Source organism: Anolis sagrei, chromosome 2 (genome assembly GCF_037176765.1).
Source record: "Anolis sagrei isolate rAnoSag1 chromosome 2, rAnoSag1.mat, whole genome shotgun sequence".
Taxonomy (NCBI): Eukaryota; Metazoa; Chordata; class Lepidosauria; order Squamata; family Dactyloidae; genus Anolis; species Anolis sagrei.
The window spans coordinates 137,078,138-137,096,142 of NC_090022.1; the positions used below are offsets into that span (position 1 = coordinate 137,078,138).

Below are 18,005 nucleotides of genomic sequence, written 5' to 3' on the forward strand. Positions count from 1 at the left end.
TGTCATGTGCCTCAAAACAGCATAGGTAAAGGTAATGGTTGTCCCCTGGCATTAAGTCCAGTTGTGTCCGACTCCGGGGGTTAGTGCTTATCTCCATTTCTAAGCCGAAAAGCCGGTGTTGTCCATAGACACCTCCAAGTTCATGTGGCCAGCATGACTGCATGGAGCGCCGTTACCTTCCCACCGGAGCGGTACCTATTGATCTACTCACATTTGCATGTTTTTGAACTGCTAAGTTGACAGAAGCTGGGACTGACAGTGGAAGCTCACACTGCTCCCTGGATTCAAACCTGTAACCTTTCAGTCAACAAGCTCAGCAGCTCAGCGGTTAGACCCACTGCGCCACCAGGGGCTCCCCAAAATAGCATAAGAATGGAATATGTGGTAATGTGCTTGAAAGGCAGAGCAGGACATGCTGATAGGAGGTTACACTGGCATCCTCATCCAGCAAATGTAATGTTGGCATTTTTGTTGTTGATGATACACAGCTACTTCACCAGCCCCAGGAAACCCCAGGAAAGGCAAAAAAAAAAAAGGAGGAGGAGGAGGAGGGATGGAGTACAGAGGAGGAGGAGGAGGAGGAAGAGAGAGAGAGAGAGAGAGAGAGAGAGAATGACATTGGCTATGGAGGAATGGGCTTAGTAGGAATGAAGTAGGAAGATAGAGGGCCACTGTCTAGTCTTCTCTCAATCCTTTTTCCCCTTTCAAGTACTGCAACATTATTTTTAGCTCAGCATATTCAATGTCTGAAGGAACACCTCAGTTTCAGAAATTCTTTGGACATTACATTATGTTGACATTGAAATGGTGGGGACTGGAGTTTATAAACTTTTGTCCTGATGACATAATGATGACAGTAATACTATTATTGGTGCTTCTGGGGACCCAGCCAAAGTCTGGCGAGGAAGATCTGGACTGGTGGAAAGAGCTTTTATCTCCATTTATGGAAATTTGCAGTTTATTTGAAGGAAGGGTTGAAGGGGAGGGGGGGAGGAATGGGCCAGAGATGGGAAGAGCACAGAAAGAAGGAAATAGCTGGGGGGGAAAAGAGTTCATTTCTCATCCAGTGTAGACTCAGATAGCCCAGTTCAAAGCAGATATTGTGGGATTTTCTGCCTTGATATTCTGGGATATAAGGCTGTGTGGAAAGGCCCTTAGAGAATAAACAGAATTTCCATTTTGTTAATTTTGTTGGAAACACCAGCACCCCAAATAAAAGTAATCAGAAAATTTTAAAAAGCTCCTAGAGAACTTGGGAGTTGACTTATCATAAGGTAATGATTCTGCAGGATGAAAAATGAGAGAAAGAAGGAAAAGTAATGAACAAACCAAATAAAGAAAGCACAATATGTATAACCAAGCCACATATTTCACTAATACGTATGTATTTCACCTGTAAGCCAATTACAGAGCTTGCTCATGCATATGAATTGTCTTGTTCAAAAACCCATATAAAGTTATAGTCTTCGTGTAATCAGGACCCGAGGTCTGCGATAAGTGCCTTGGGCCTTTGCAGTACAGCAAACAATAAACATTTCCTGCTGAAGCATACTAAAAAAGCATACCAGGTACATCTACACTGTAGATTTAATGCATGTTGACACCACTTTGAAACCCATGCCTCAGTTCTATAGAATTCTGGGGTTTGTAGTTCAGTGAGGCGCAAGCACTCATTAGCAGAAAAAGGCTAAAGACCTTGTAAAATAGCACTGAGCCATGTTAGTTAAAATTGTCTCAAACTGCATTAATTCTACAAGGTAGATGCACCTGTGGTATGACAATGTCACAGTACTCACATCCCACCCACCCATGACCGCTGCTCCTTTCATTTTCATTTCTGAGGAATGGGCTCTGTGTGTATGCCTTCGGGCTTTGCTTCCTCTTTGCAACCTCTGTCTCATGCCATCCTCCCACCAAGGTGACTTGAACCACAGTGACAGGGGATATGAGTGGGGTTGGGTGAATCAAACCTTCTTAAACTGTGGTTCGCAACCCTAATTGGGGTCTTGATATGTGGAGGGAAGACTATTGGCTTCCTGGAAGATGGTGAACATTTGACCTCACAGTTTCCTTGCTTTATTTACTTGCTTTGGGCCCCTCTTTTCCACTTGTGTTTCCTCGCCAGCCCTTCCTCCAATGTGGTGGGGTGCTCCCAGTTCCTTCCCCCATGCTCCATTCCCCAATAGCTTGATTTCCCCCATGTGCATTCTTTCACCCAACTTTATCACACCTATAACCTTATCACTCTTGGGTTTTTTGGCCTGTCCTCTTTGGGGACGGGGCCTACCGAGAGTCATTAGACGAAGCTGGCTTGGCCTTGCCCCCATTCAAACCCAAAGTGGCAAGGAAGTGTCACAAGATGCTTCCTTGCCACAACTGAGAGGTAACTGGGTTTGGGGTAGATTTGGAGGAGCTACTCGCATTTTTGATGCCTTTCCCCCATATGATAGGGGAAAGGCCAACGCAGCAACATGTGTTACCACCCTTTCCCCTGTCTGATGGAGGAAGGAGGGAGGGTGCGTACATGGGGCACCACGAAGTGCCCTGTGTGCTTGCCTTTTCACCGCCGATTGCCAGCAAAACGGTACAAAATGAAGGTTAGTGTGAAGAGGTCCCTAGAGGTTTTGTTATGAGCCTTCCCTTCTTCCTTGGGCTTTAACTTGGCAAGGTTTCTGCACACTGCCACGTAGTGTCTGCCTTATACCTTTATATGAATCTGCTAGCAACAGTATTTTAGCAACAGCATTTTAGCCAGTGGACTCTCAAGCAGAGAAACTACAGAAAAAGCTTACCTTGTTTAGCAAGCCTTGCAAGCATTGGTTTTGTTTCCTAGCATCATTTTGGTTTCAGAAATACTCCCCTTCACATTTTGATTCTAAAAAACTAAGTTAAGTTTATAAACGATACTCAATTAAAATTTTTAAAAGTCAATCATCTGCCAAGAATTTGCCTAGGTGTTATGAGATTTCAGCTAATGCAAAACCATGGGTTCGGAAGCCCAGCATGCCTAGGGAGGGGACCAATATGCAAATGAGTTAAAGGATAGGCTGGTCAATAAGGTGGATAGAACAAATAGTAGGATAGGAATAGAGCCATTATAAAAGGATCTTTTCATCTTAACTTAAAAGTATAGTAATCAAATAAAGGAACTTGAGTTCAGGTCATGGTTAGAGACCATCTAGAAGAGAAGCACAGCTGTGAGTATGGCAAAACAAGTAAAACAGGAATGGAAAGGCCAAATAAACAAAGACAATCTGGATAACATAGTGGAATTGCTCGGTCTTGTTGGAATGTGTTTCATCAACTGACGTGGAATGAAAGGCTGTATTTTTGTGCAAACAAACTAGTTCAAACAGCGCTTCTTTCTGGTGTCCACTCTTGTTTATGTGGTTGCTGTTGTTGCTGGAAAAGCTCTTGGAAAAGATTGGTTTGAAAGCGGGGTTTTGTTTTTTTTTAATTTGAAGAGAAAATGTTGAAACAGGGAGGAAGGGAATCTTTTAACTTGTATGTTTCAGGAAGAGAAAATAGCATAGCTGCTTCACACAGAAAAGCTTTCCAAAAATCAAGGAATTGAACATTTCTGTAGTTCAACTAGCAAGCTCAAAGTGGGAAAGAGGTGACAGGAGTCTTTTTCCTAACTTAACAGAACTTGCTGCTTTGGAAAGAAGCAGTGAGAAAGAGGATTTGGAGGGAGGATTGGTTGCAGCCTGAACAGTTTTAAAATCATAAAAGAATAATGTGGAAACATCCCAACAAACTTGGACATAAAGAAAACAGCAAACTAAGAAAATGTTTCAAGAGAGTGTCCAATTTATTTGGACCGACTCCCAAGGAAAACGTGAGTAGCAGGAAAGTTTTGTTCTTTTTCAAGAACAGAACCTGTTATTTCAAAAATTGAGGGGAACTTCAGGAATGTGTTTTCCCAACATAAGTAAACAGCACCATTTCCTTGCAAGAACAAAAGGTTATTTATAGAGATATTTTTAACAAGGCTGATAGGAATAAAAAAGAGTTTTTCCCAGAGACTAAGGACAGTTCCAGACATCACCAAACTGCATGCTTTAGTCGGGGGGGGGGGGGGGAACCCAAAACCTGAGAGTAGGTCTGCACACAGACCTGTTGGTCCCAGGCTTTCTTCCCTCACTGTCCTCACCAACCTGGCCTCCCTTCTGTGTCTCTGGAGATCCCATGTTTAAACCATCACACGCATGTGTGCACTCCTCTCCTCCTCCGTCCTAGTCCTCTATGCTTCTGCAAATGCCTTCTCTCTGTCTCTCTCTCTCTCCCTCTTCCAGCTCTCTTCTTCAACACAAACAAACCCTCAGAGCCCCCTTCACTTTCCATCCTGCCTCTTCATTAATCCACTCCCATCTTGGAGCAAGTGGCACATATTACAAACATTGCTCTTGCAATCTCAACGCCATACTTCATTGTTTAATATTATACAGTATAAAAATAAAGAGTTGCAGACAGTTCTAATGGCTCTCTGTTTGTGCTTCCTTTAAATCAGCTATTCGTGGATTTGGCAGCCCAAACGGCTGATCAGCTGTTCTGGCTTTTTAAAAGAGGACATCAGCTGGAGCAGTCCCTCACAATGGAGCAAAACTGCAGCAACATTAGTTTTGTCATCTCAGCTCTTAGGAAGACTTCAAGCTTGATTTGCTCTTGAGGAGCATTTCTCAACCTGGGGGTCGCGAAGGGATGTCAGAGGGGTCACCAAAGACCATCAGAAAATACAGTATTATACAGTATTATCAGTATTAAAGTTTGGCCCAATTATATCATTGGTGGGGTTCAAGTGGTTCTTTAATTGTAAGTGAACTATACATCCCAGCAACTCAAACTCCCAAATCTCAAGGTCTGCTTTCCCAGACTCCGCCAGTGTTCACATTTGGGCATATTGAGGATTGTTTGAGTCCACAGTGCACTCTGGATGTAGGTGAATTACAGCTTCCAGACTCAAGGTCAATGCCCACCAAACCCTTCCAGTATTTCCTGTTGGTCATGGGAGTTCTGTGTGCCAAGGTTGGTTCAATTCCATCACTGGTGGAGTTCAAAATGCTCTTTGGTTGTAGGTGAACTTTAAATCCTAGCAACTACAATTCCCAAATGACAAAATCAATACCCCCAACCCCACCAGTATTCAAATTTGGGCTTATTGGGCATTTGTGCCAAATTTGGTCCAGTGAATTAAAATACATCCTGCATATGAGATATTTGCATTACAATTCATAATAGAAGCTATATTACATTTATGAAAAGAGCAATGAAAATAATTTTATGGTTGGGCGTCACCACAACATGAGGAAGTGTGTTAAGGGGTCACGGCATAAGGAAGGTTGAGAAACAGAAGTATAATCCAGGGCTTCTTTCCAACAGGGCCAGGAAATACAGAGAAACCTTCTTTCTACTGCAGAACCTTCTCCATTTATCAGTAATTGGGAAGGCAGGCAAATCACTATGTATTTGTAACAAAATCTGGGGAAAAAACTCTTCCTGGTTTGGAAGTGTTATTTCCTATGTAATTGTGCGGTACTTACTTTAAAAATAGTTGTTATACACCAGAAACTTTGTTGTTGTTTTTTAACCACCATTTTTAACCTTTCATGTGCCATTTTTAACCTTTTGCACAGACAGTAAAAACAAAGAATTTGCAGTGTAATAAACATTTTACTTTGGGCTTATTCTGGAAAAAAAACTTTTATAGTTTTATCACAGCCTTCAGTTTTTTATTAAGGCATGTAGATTGTGTTAAAGTGTGCCTTGGAGGAACAGGGAGGAGCAACATATGGGCCGTTAAAAGGCTATAAAGAAATAGGTTATAGAAGATTTGGGAACGGCCTTAGATGAGAGCGTGTGAACAAAGCACAGGCACAGACTTGCAGAGCAGACTGGAACGAGTCTGAAATAAGGTAAGGGGGCATATCACGTATTTGTCTAGTTTCCTTCCCTTCTTACCAGTACTTGCTTCTTCATTTTTCATATCCTCCTGTGACATTTTCACTCCGAGATTTATAATCCCACTTGTGGCACTTTTTGTTTTGCTTTATAAACATGCTATGCTGTTTTTGTTTAAGATATTGACTAGCCCTCACTCCCCATTTGAATGTTAGGACCCAAAACCTTATTATCACTGTGTTATGAATGCATGTGTGCCCATAAATTCCAACCCTTCCCAACAGCCCCTTTGCCAGTTAAACCAGAGCTGTGGGTCTTTGAAATGTAACCTTAACCTGTTCTAAATAAGCACTCTGTTATATGTCAGTGCCCTTGTAACTATACTCTTCTTGCCTTTCCTCTTAAATATGTTGCCAAGTACACTGGCTGTTTCTTGTCACATTTCATTTTCAGGGTTAGCTGATGTTTCCACTGTGATGATGATGATGATTATTATTATTATAAATAATTTTATTTGTATTCTGCCCTATCTCCCCAGGGGAACTCATGGCGGATTCCAACATACAACAGCAAACATTCAATGCCTCCATAAAGCAAACAAGTACTTTATAGCCCCAGAAAAGCCCCACATATTAAAACAACCTAACATCAATAAATTAAACCAATATAATCAAACAAGAATTATACAACGATGTAAAATCTGAGTGTGAAACATTCACATCAATTTACAAAAGCCAACTATTGTTCAGAAAATTGTGTAGGTTGGTTTTGTGGCCAGAGTGGTTGTATGGCCAGTGATAGTAACTGAGCTAATTTAGATTAGAGAAGCCTGAGTATGAAATAGTTCTCAACCAGGTAGTCCAGTAGTAATTTCTCAATGTCTAATCCTCCTCCTCTCCATTTGCTAATGAGCAAAGACGAATCTTCATTTTTTTGAAGGAGAGAAGGGAGGGGTCCAGCTTTATTTCTTTTGGAGAGGGAGTTACAGAGGTGAGGGGTGACCATGGAGAAGGCCCTCTCTCTTGTTCTCTCTAGTTGTACTTGAGATGGGGTGGAAATGGGAGCAGGGCCTCCTCTGCTGACCACAGTGCCTGAGCTGGTTTGTAAGAGGAGATGGAATTTGTCAAGTAGCTTGGACCCAAACCATTTGAGGCTTCAAAGGTGTTGACCAACACTTTGTATTTAGCCAGTGGAGCCGCTGTAACATAGGAATACCTCTCTTCCTGTATGGGACTTCAGTTAATAATCTGGCTGCCGATCTCTGAACGCTCTGAAGCTTCTGAACTATTTTCCCCAGGTAGGGAGCATTGCAGTAGTCTAAGCAGGATGTGATTAAGGCATGGACTATCGAAAGCCACTGAGAGGTCAAGGAGAAACTGCAGGGACACCCCCCTCCTGTCCAGCTCTCTTCCTAGATCATCCACCAAGGTGACCAATGCTGTTTCCGTTCCATAGCCAGGCCCGAAACCAGACTAAGATGATTGCATTTCTAGAGAGCCTAGCCTTCCCCTTGTCTGTTTACTTTATTTTACTGTCCCTTTATGCTGCTTCATCTATTTTTTCTTCAATTTAATACTGACTACTTATATTAATTGTTCTCCAAGTTGCTGAATAAAAATGAAAACTTTATTTACCTCAGAGGCAAAGATGAATATGACTCTGGCTGTAGATAAGGGGTTTTTCAAGCTAGAATATACATTCTATGTGGGTATGCAGCAGAATCTCAGGCCCATGGGGAAATCCTTCTTTATTTTTCATTTGTTTGAACAGTTGACAAACATAAGGACACCATAATTCAAGAGAGATATTGACAAGTTGGAATGTGTCTAGGTCTTTATTTGTCATAACCAGCACTTTGAATTCTGCCTGGAAATGGATGCGTCACCAGTGGAGCTGTTTCAACAGGGGTGTTACTTTGTTGTTTGGTTCGGTTTGGTGATATGGCCTAAGGGCTAATCAATAAAATTTGTTTATTATTTATTTAACAGGAGTGTGAGGTACCTCCCATAACCAGCAACCTGGCTGCAGTATTTCCGACCTAATATTTCTGAAGAGTTTCCAAAGGCAGCTTCACTTGGAGTACATCATAGTAATCTAAACAAGAAGTAACCAACAAATGTGTGGCCAGATACAACATATCAAGGAGTGGATAAAGATGATACACTAGTTTTATTTGTATAAGCACCCTCCCTGGCACCACAAAACCTAGATATGCAAGCCTAGATCAGGGTCCAGCAATACTCCCTAGCTATGGACCTGAGATTCCTGGGGTAGAATAACCCATCTGTAACAAAAGGGAGGGAAGCCACCAGTTTGTAAAAGAAGCATGCATCTATGTGCAGTCCTCTGCCAAAGCTTTAATATCTGGGACGCTCTGTGTGTTGTAAAACAGAAGCCTCTTGGCTTGGAATCACAGGCTTGAGTCTCTCTTGTATGAAACAAAGTATCAACGTTTATTCAAACATTCCAAGCTCCAAACGATTGTGGTTACAATTACTATTTTTGTTGCAAACTTGAGTTACAGTCATGTATAATATATTTGGTACACGTTCCTTTTAAACTCTTGACAGGATAATATTGTAACTTAAGCCACACTGGCTATAACTTATTCTCTGATTCCCCACTGTCTCTCTCTCTCAGACAGGGTTAACTTCTCTTCACACAGATTCCTAACTGTTCCTAAACAGCTTTTCCTTAACTAACTTCACAAGCAGCCATTCTTAACTAACTCTCTAACAGATATTCTTCATTGTCTCCCTCAGACAGTGTTTCTTAACTTCTTCTTTTAGGCAGAGATTCCCAATTCTCCTTTTCTTAAACAGGAAGTCCTACTTCTTCAATAACAGAAGTTCCTGACTTCTTTTCTCACACAGAGATCCCTAACACATTTTCTTAACTGCTCATTTCTCAAACTCTGTTCCCAGCTGTCATTTTCTAAACTCTCTACTCTAACTGCCTCTTTTTAAACTTAACTCCGCCCCTTTAGAATGTTCGGCTCTGCTCTTCCCAACTGTCTGCACTAATCTGCATAGGACCAATCGGGCTCCATATGCAAATGATCTTGTCCGCTGTTGCTATACTATTTGTCTCTAATCTTCCCTATCTGCCCCCTACAAACATAGATCTATACACTAAAATTTTCACACAGAGTAACAAATTCGCTACACCATCCATTAAAGTCTCAATCCCTATTTCCCAACCTTCCTTTCAACTTGTCAGGAGCAGTTTGATGTTTCCCCTTGTCCAATCCATTATTGATAGCAGACACTGGTTTAGTACTAAAATGGCTACATGAATTAAAGGCACTCTATCACTCCCACTGATTTTTTTCTCTCTGCAGATTTTAGACATGTGGATTTACCTGGCTGCTCTCCTAGGGCTTTATTTCCTTCGACGATGGTACCGAGAGAGACAGAATGTGGAGAAACTTACAGATAAATATGTTTTCATCACTGGCTGCGACACTGGTTTTGGGCACCAACTTGCTAGGCAGTTAGATGCTCAAGGGCTCCAGGTGTTGGCAGCTTGTCTCACACAGAAAGGAGCAGAAGAGCTGGAAAGGATCTCCTCAGAGCGCCTCAAAACCACCATTTTGGATGTCACTAGCACCGAGAGTGTAAAAGAAGCAATGAACTGGGTGAAAGGATGTGTTGGACACAAAGGTAGAGATTTCCATACATTTATTATCTCCAGGCATGGCTGAGACCATGGGGGCCCCGGTGGCGCAATGTGCCAGCAGAATTGCTGACCAACAGGTCAGCGGTTCTATTCCAGGGAGAGAAGGTTGAGCTCCCTCTGCCAGCTCCAGCTCCCCGTGCGGGGACATGAGAGAAGCCTCCCACAAGGATGGTAAAACACCAAAAACATCCAGGTATCCTCTTGCAGACAGCCAATTCTCTCACACCAGAAGTGACTTGCAGTTTCTCAAGTCACAACTGACACACACAAAAAATGGCTGAGGCCAGCAATTTGTCTTATTCCAAATATTTACCCTTCAGCTAGAAGTCGCTGAGCTTGGCTCACTCTTTGACAACACCAGGTTGCACTACAAAATTGACAACATGAAACTTCCTGTATGGAAGTTGTTCTCTGTTTTAAAAGCTTCAATGACAAAAAATGCTAGGCTCAAAATTGTAATAGATGGCAGATCTTTGTAAACTATGTCTTCCTCCTTTCAATATCAAACCAAATATATACAGGCCATAGAAACTGTACAGCAGGCATGTAGCCGGGGGGGGGGGCTTGGGGGGCTTCAGCCCCCCCCCCCCCCCCCGAAATTCTGATGGTGGTTCGCGAAAAGGCCTTACTGGTGCATTATTTAAACTGTTATGTTTATTCATATCATGATCTGATCACCATAATCAATATATCCCATATGTATGGGGGTATTGGGGTAATAATACAAAAGGTTTGCTAGGCTAGACCCTCTTTCAATCAGACTCAGCCCCCCCCGAAACTCAGCCCCCCCCCGAAACTCCCCCGAAAATTTTTTAGCCCCCCCCCCCCCCGAAACGAAATCCTGGCTACGGGCCTGCTGTACAGAAACATACTGTACAGATAAATGCCTGACAAGTTTAGTGGTGCCAATTGAAAACAGATTTTGGAGAAGCATCTCTTTAAATCCTGAATCCTACACATAACCGATCACCTTTCACCATTCAGTATTTTTACCTTCTTTATTCAACATTTCTAAACAATAAGATAAAATAGGGTGAGCAGATTTGCACATATTTTCTCCTATTTTATTGATGGCTCATCAATAAAATGAGAGCAAGAAAAACACAATCCTGGTCTAAACATCGCAATAGCAACTTTGTAAATTGCAGTAGTCACTAGGTTCTCATCCAGAAATTATCAGTTCGTTTCATTTGCTTTTAGAGAAGGAAGTGTGAAGTAGAAGCAAACACACTTCAACCTGCAAATATTCATTGTGACATATCCAAGAAATACTGTTGTTGCTTGAGACTGAAGCCCCTTAGTGATGAAAAATTAGATAATTAAAACAGAACAGGATGAGAAGACAGAGACAAAAGGTTATACAATAAACTGCAGCTGAACCAGAGAGAACCAAGTGCATGCTCATATCAGGTGCTCAGAGTACAACATTCTTTCAGAAAATTCACAGAATACTTGTAATGATCCCAGAATCAAAGTTTGTTCAGCCAGAAAATAAAATATTCCAAAAAAGGTAAGGGATAAAGCAAAAACATTTCTAAACAAGACATCTCTCTCTTCACACAGGACTGTGGGGTTTGGTAAACAACGCAGGTATAGGGAATCCATCAGGTCCCAACGAATGGCTGACAAAAGATGATTTTGCAAGGCTGATCAATGTTAATCTGCTCGGTACGATCGATGTGACACTGCAGATGCTGCCCCTGTTGAGAAAAGCCAGGGGGAGAGTGGTCAACATGTCTAGTATAAATGGAAGACTGGCGAACACTGGAAACTATTCAGTAACCAAGTTTGGTGTGGAAGCCTTCTCTGACAGCCTGAGGTAAGATATTAGTTATCTATGTTTTTCTCTCCAGCTAATGCTGAAGTAATGGGATAATCGGGCTCCTCAGTTAATCTGAATGATAAAAGAGAATAGAAAAATGGGAAGCTGCAATTTGTGTTGTGTTGATTGCCACAAAATCAACCTCAGTTTTTAGTGACCCCATGAACAGGAGACCTCCAATTAACCCTATCTTCAATAGTTCAACTCATGTCTTCAAAGGGCCCTTCCACACAGCCATATAACCCAGAATATCAAGGCAGATAATCCACAATATCTGCTTTGAACTGGATTATCTGAGTCCACACTGTCATATAATCCAGTTCAATGTGGATTTTAGACAGCTGTGTGGAAGGGGCCAAAGACTCAGGGCTGTGGTTTCCTTGACTGAGCCTATCAATCTTTAATGAGGTCTCCTTTTTTTTCCTACTACCTTTTACATAACCAAGCATTTTCTAGTGAGTCATGCCTTCTCGTGATATGGCCAGAGTAGAACAATCTCAATTTATCCTTTTTTGGCTTCAGGGAAGAATCGTATTATGCAAAAGACACAGTGCACAATATAATGTGACTAGCATCAGTTATTTAAATACTAAGTTTCATAGTATTGGGTTTTGTAGCAACTGATTCCATCTAAAATTACAAGCAAAGAGCGGCTTCTGTGAATGGCAATGCGGAAAATTGTACTCTACTATATAAAGTAAGATTTGGAGGAAGCTGAAAGCTAGAATTAGGGTCTTATAAGATTGGAATATACCCTGTTTCTGAGACTCTTTGAATGTGATTCCGAGTAGATCCTACCCAACACATGGCATTTGTCAATTCTGTCAGTAATCCATTGGAATCAGTGTGCAAAATGATGTAATGGCACATGGGACACTTATCATGTTTTTAAATTTTTAATATGGTTCTGAGGTGCTTTTTTACATGTGATCATAAAATCAATATACGTTCCATCAGCTGAAATCTCGCAAGAATAGTAGTTTGGGACTTCCAGCTATGTCACTGCGGAATATTAGAAAAGAAAAGTGATGTAGGGAGGAATTTGAATGGATTTGAAGGAGCCAGCTTTCTGTGGTGTCATCAGTCAAAGCACAGTTTTTTCTAAACCTAAGAATCAGATATGAAGGGGTCAGTATGCATCCCATCTGAATACATTATGCATCGAACCCTAAAAAATATGGGATGCATACTGGTATAAACAGAGTATATCCCAATATGATAATGTCCCTAGTAACTATCATGCAAAGTTTGCCTGATAGTGGCAAAGTGGGTTAAAGCGCTGAGCTGCTGAACTTGCTGATCGAAAGGTCGCAGGTTTGAATCAGGGGAGTGGCGGGAGCTCCTGCTGTTAGCCCCAGCTTCTGCCAACCTAGCAGTTCAAAAAGATGCAAATGCGAGTAGATCAATAGGTACTGCTCTGGCAGGAAGGTAATGGCACTCCATGCAGTCATGCTGGACACCTGGCCTTGGAGGTGTCTATGAACAATGCTGGCTCTTCGGCTTAGAAATGGAGATAAGCACCAGAGTCCCAGAGTCAGACATTAGAGCAGTGTTTCTCAACCCGGGGGTTGGGACCCCTGGGGCAGGTTGTGAGGGGACTTAATGTTGTGACGGGGGTTGGGACCCCTGGGGCAGGTTGTGAGGGGACTTAATGTTGTGACGGGGGTTGGGACCCCTGGGGCAGGTTGTGAGGGGACTTAATGTTGTGACTGGACTTAATGTCCAGTCATTAAGGGTTGTGACTGGGTTGTGACTGGACTTAATGTCAGGGGAAACCCTTTACCTTTACCTTTTACCATTTCTAACTTCTCTCAGTGATTATTTGTAGGATAAACATCCACCACAGAAGATTTCATGGGTGTTACATTTTTTTTCTTTCTCTGTGAGTATGGTCCTGAAAAACATGAACTTTAAAGTAACAAATAAGCCTTCGAAGTAATTGATTAGTTGTTAATTAACGAAGAACTAGCTATCTAACTAATAATTTCTTTTAACTATCAATCTGAGATGGGGTGGTATCACCCCTCTTATTTCCTGCTGCCTGGCATCATTTAAAAGATTTCTAGTTCAATTTTGGATAATCAATGCATATGTATGAAAGACAGAGAGTGAGAGGTTTTCACCAAACTGCATAATATCTCTGAATTTTTAAAAAAATTATCTTCACCATTGATTTGGCCACATGGGGCTTTCAATACATGTTGAGTCTCCCTAGACAGAAATGAAAAAAAAAACTTCACATGACATGGTCACAGGGAACCGAAATAGGGGAAAGCTCTTTTAGTGGTGCTGAACATGCATTTACAAAGTCTTCCAAGTATTTTCAGTCATGTGATAAACTCAAGGTGCTTCTGCAGTGACTTTCCACCTCATCAGACAGGATGATTTTAGTGTCCTAGGACACCTCCATCCCATCTGGAGGAATGATGAGTTCGCTGCCCATCAGACAATGCAAGGGCGCTTTGTGTGGAAACCCCATCCCCAATGCGTCACTGTACACGTTCACTCTAATGATAATAATAATCTAATGGAGCCAGCATAGGGCCTCACCACAATGACGACACATGTGATGGGGAAAGCGTCACCGAGAGGGAGCTGTGTGCAGGGTGACAGATCCACCCCACTGCTCTCTCTTTGAACCCCCCATCCCCAGAAGCCCAGCAGAGTGGGACACTTTGCCAGGGCTTTCTGATGAAATCAATTGAGATCAGTGACATCTACTGTGGGCGTTCCTTTTCTATGCCGCAATTCCCTGTCCCTATACTATTGCTATTTCAACTTCTAGTAGGCAGACAGTGAAGACCACTGAAGCCATATGTTCCCATTTTTTTTCTTCCCATATACGTCCTTTTTAAGAAAAAAATCAAAAAACTGTGCAGCTCCGTAGCCGAACTAAGCTGCTGATATGGATATCTACTGTAAGTTGAAAATTCACAAGTACAGAACTGTGCATCTGTAAACCTCTCACAATGCGAAAGCCCAATCTCATGAGATTGTGATGTTTCAAAGTTGTGCAGTTCTCCTGGAGGAAAATGTGGGGTCATAGACAAAGAGGGAGATGCATAGGTTGGGAGCAGTTATAGCCTAGTAGAAGCGGAAAGCTAAACACATGTGCAGTTTCTCAAATAGCTTTGTGCAATAAGAACAGAGACAAGCCAGGCATACTCTAATTCAGTGGTTCTCAACCTTCCTAATGCCGCAACCCCTTAACACAGTCCCTCATGTTGTGGTGACCCCCAACTATAAAATTACCTTCGCTGCTATTTCATAACTGTAATTTTGCTATTGTTAGTAATTTTAATGTAAACATCTGATATGCAGGATGTATTTTCATTCACTAGACCAATCTGGGCACAAATACCTGATGCACCTAAATCTGAATACTGATGGGGTTGGGGGGGGGGATTGATTTTGTCATTTGGGAGTTGTAATTGCTGGGATTTATAGTTCACCTACAATCGGAGAGCATCCTGAACTCCATCAATGATGGAATTGAACCAAACTTGGCACACAGAACTCCCATGACCAACAGAAAATACTGGAAGGGTTTGGTGGGCATTGACCTTGAGTTTTGGGGTTGTAGTTCACCTACATCCAGAGATCACTGTGGACTCAAATAATGATGGATCTGGACCAAAGTTGGCACAAATACTCAATATACCCAAATGTGAACACTGGTGGAGTTTAGAGAAAACAGACCATGAGATTTGGAAGTTATAGTTGCAGGGATTTATAGTTCACTTACAATCAAAGAGCATTCTGAACCCCACTAATGATAGAATTGGATGAAACTTCCCACACAGAACCTCCATGACCAAAAGAAAACACTGTATCTTCTGATGGCCTTTGGTGACCTCTCTGACGCCCCCTCGCAACCCGCCCCAGGGGTCCCAACCCCCAGTTGAGTAACGCTGCTCTAATCTCAGACAAGACAGATCTGCAATTATATAAGCCTGTTTAAGAGCCTTGTGTGATAATGTCCCAGTAAAGGAATAAACAGAAAATATGAGAGAGGTGGCTAGAATCATCGGGATGTCTGCAATGCTACATGCGTATTCCTGGGATTGAAACCTTACTAAAAGGAGTCATGTTTCAATCACAGTAAAAATACAAAACACCACATGTAACAGTCTTATTACAGATGAGGTTATCTTTTTCTTTCAATTCAGGAGAGAGCTTTGTCCCTTTGGAATTAAAGTTAGCATAATTGAACCCGGTGTTTTCACTACCAACATTTTGAACAACGTGGAAGAGAACTTCAGGAAAACATGGGACCGAGCACCTTCTGACATCAAAGAAGCCTATGGGCAGCAATATCTGGAGAGCTGTGAGTAATCTGGACACATTATTTCTGGAATCTGTTTTGAAGACTTTCTCTGTGTGTATATTCCTCATGATATAAAAAACATAGGAGAGACAAACACAACCACCTTCTAAGCCTCCCATTCAAACTTCTTCAAGCTTCATGTAATCAACCTCCACAGTCCAGAATCTGAGGATTTGGACTGGCCTACAATTCAGTTGAAAATAGTTTGGATTACATCTGACCCAATTTAGGCCCAAATCCCAACTAAAGCATCAATATACAAATACTTGCACCTACCATTGCCTTGATTTAGGAATGTTAATAGCCATGTTTTTAATCCTCATCAAAACTACATGAATTTTTGAGAAATCACCATACCTCCAATGTGTATGTAATGTCAAACCAAAACTTTTAAAATGGAGCCACAATCAAGAGTAAAGATTTAAAGTTGAGTTTAGTTCAGTGCCTAAGAACATTCCTACTAAAGTAACACTTTAATTGCATTCCCAATGCACAGCCCCCTATAAATAAACAGCTAGTGCTAAAGAAGTGTGGGGCTGAATCCATACCTGCAAAATAATTAGTCATTTACTCATTTTTGGTGCACAACATTCCTCAGCTTTGAAAGTGAAATCAGCTTAAATAACCCTTTTATTCTGCACTTTCATGGAAAAACCTGTTTTTGGGGGGGGGGGGTTGTTGTCAGTTTTTTGTTTGTTTTGTTTTTGTTCTGTTTGGTTTTTTTTTTTTACTATGTTCTACAGCCTGTATCTGGATTGAGGTGGATTGTGGGGGACAGGTTAAGAGTTGCTGGTTGGTAGGTGGTGACTGTGGTGCTGCTGTTTTGTTTGGGGTCTTTAGAGTGGAAGACTGGGCAGGGGATCAGATGGGGACAGCTGGCAGAAGGGATGAGAAAGCCATTCTTTCCCACTGCTCCTGTGCCTTTGACACAGATGCCAGCCTCTCTCTACCCAGTGTGTCTGTCTCTCTGTTGAGAGAATTAAATGCCTCCTCAATTTAAGTCACAACATTTAAAGTCCCCATGCTCATTCCCTCACTCAGATGACAAAGGAAAGAGACTGAACAGGGAGTGCATTCAAAAGGAGTACAAGGTGGGTGGTAAGACTGACTGGAAAATAGAAAGATGGTTGGTTGGCAGGTTTACTTGTGTCAGGAATTAAGAAGAAGTAACGGCTGTGGTCATGTGACCAAAACAATCTGATACCACAAATGTGTGCATACCCAAAATGCCCTTTTGTACCAAGGTAGTTTTGGGGTGTGGGGTTGGAACTGTGTGGTTTTCAAGAGCAGCTTGAGTCCAGATTTAAACAAGTGAGTGTGACCTCAGCAGGGTCATATTAGTAGAAGATAATGCTCAGGAAGCTGGGATACAGCTCTTATGTGGCTTCAGCCCCTTCTACTTCCATATAATCCAGTGTATCAAACTTGATGATCAGCTTTGAACTGGAGTATATGAATCCTCACTACCATATAATCCAGTTTAAAACAAATAATCTAGATTTTATATGGCAGTGTAGAAGGGGTCTAGAAAAGGAGAACCAAAGACTGAGTCCTGATAGAATCAAGAAAAGCAAAATAAAGTAAACAGAGGACTGGCACAAAGCTCCAACAAATTATTTAAAACAATCCTGCTGTTAGTAAAAACCAGTTAAAGAACACAGTAAATAAGGAACTATCTGGTTATATACTCTGTTCCTTTCCCGAAGCATTGCAGCTGGAGAGTGCTAGTGAGATTCTTGCCCCAACTGGAAGTAAGATCAGCCAGTAAAGAAAGTCTAACTCTCCTCCTCTTCCCACCCTCCCATTCTGGCATCTTCCTTACAGGAAGCTATTTTGCAATATTTGGGAGACATACTATCTGACTCGTATTAAGGTACATTTTGTTGCTGCTTCAGCATAATGCCCCAAATTGGTTCAAATTGATCTAATCCAGACTCAATCCAGTTCAAATATGACCTTGGACTACATCTTTCCTTCATATGTTTCACAAACAGGTTGCACCCTCATAAGCCAAGCTTACATAAAGAAGGCCAACACCAACCTCTATCTGGTCACTGACTGCATGGAGCATGCTCTGATGTCCCGGTATCCACGCACACGCTACTCTGCAGGCTTGGATGCAAAGCTCTTCTACATTCCTCTGTCTTACATGCCAACCTTTGTGGGAGACTATGTGATGACTTGCTTTGCCCCAAAACCAGCACAGGCAGTGTAGGTAATTTTACAGGAAAGAGTTGAATAAAGTCCACAAGTTGTGTCAATGGACACCGTTACATACAA

At 41.8% G+C, this 18,005-nt stretch overlaps 1 protein-coding gene across 1 annotated transcript; it reads left to right on the forward strand.

The window, feature by feature from the left end:
- The first annotated feature begins 5,846 nt into the window (after positions 1–5,846).
- On the forward strand, positions 5,847–18,005 carry LOC132766601 (17-beta-hydroxysteroid dehydrogenase type 6-like). The gene is made up of 5 exons (XM_060760943.2): positions 5,847–5,912; positions 9,239–9,560; positions 11,140–11,395; positions 15,568–15,725; positions 17,720–18,005. The coding sequence occupies exons 2-5, from the start codon at positions 9,248–9,250 to the stop codon at positions 17,938–17,940; spliced, it is 948 nt and encodes a 315-aa protein (XP_060616926.2). The 5' UTR covers positions 5,847–5,912; positions 9,239–9,247; the 3' UTR covers positions 17,941–18,005.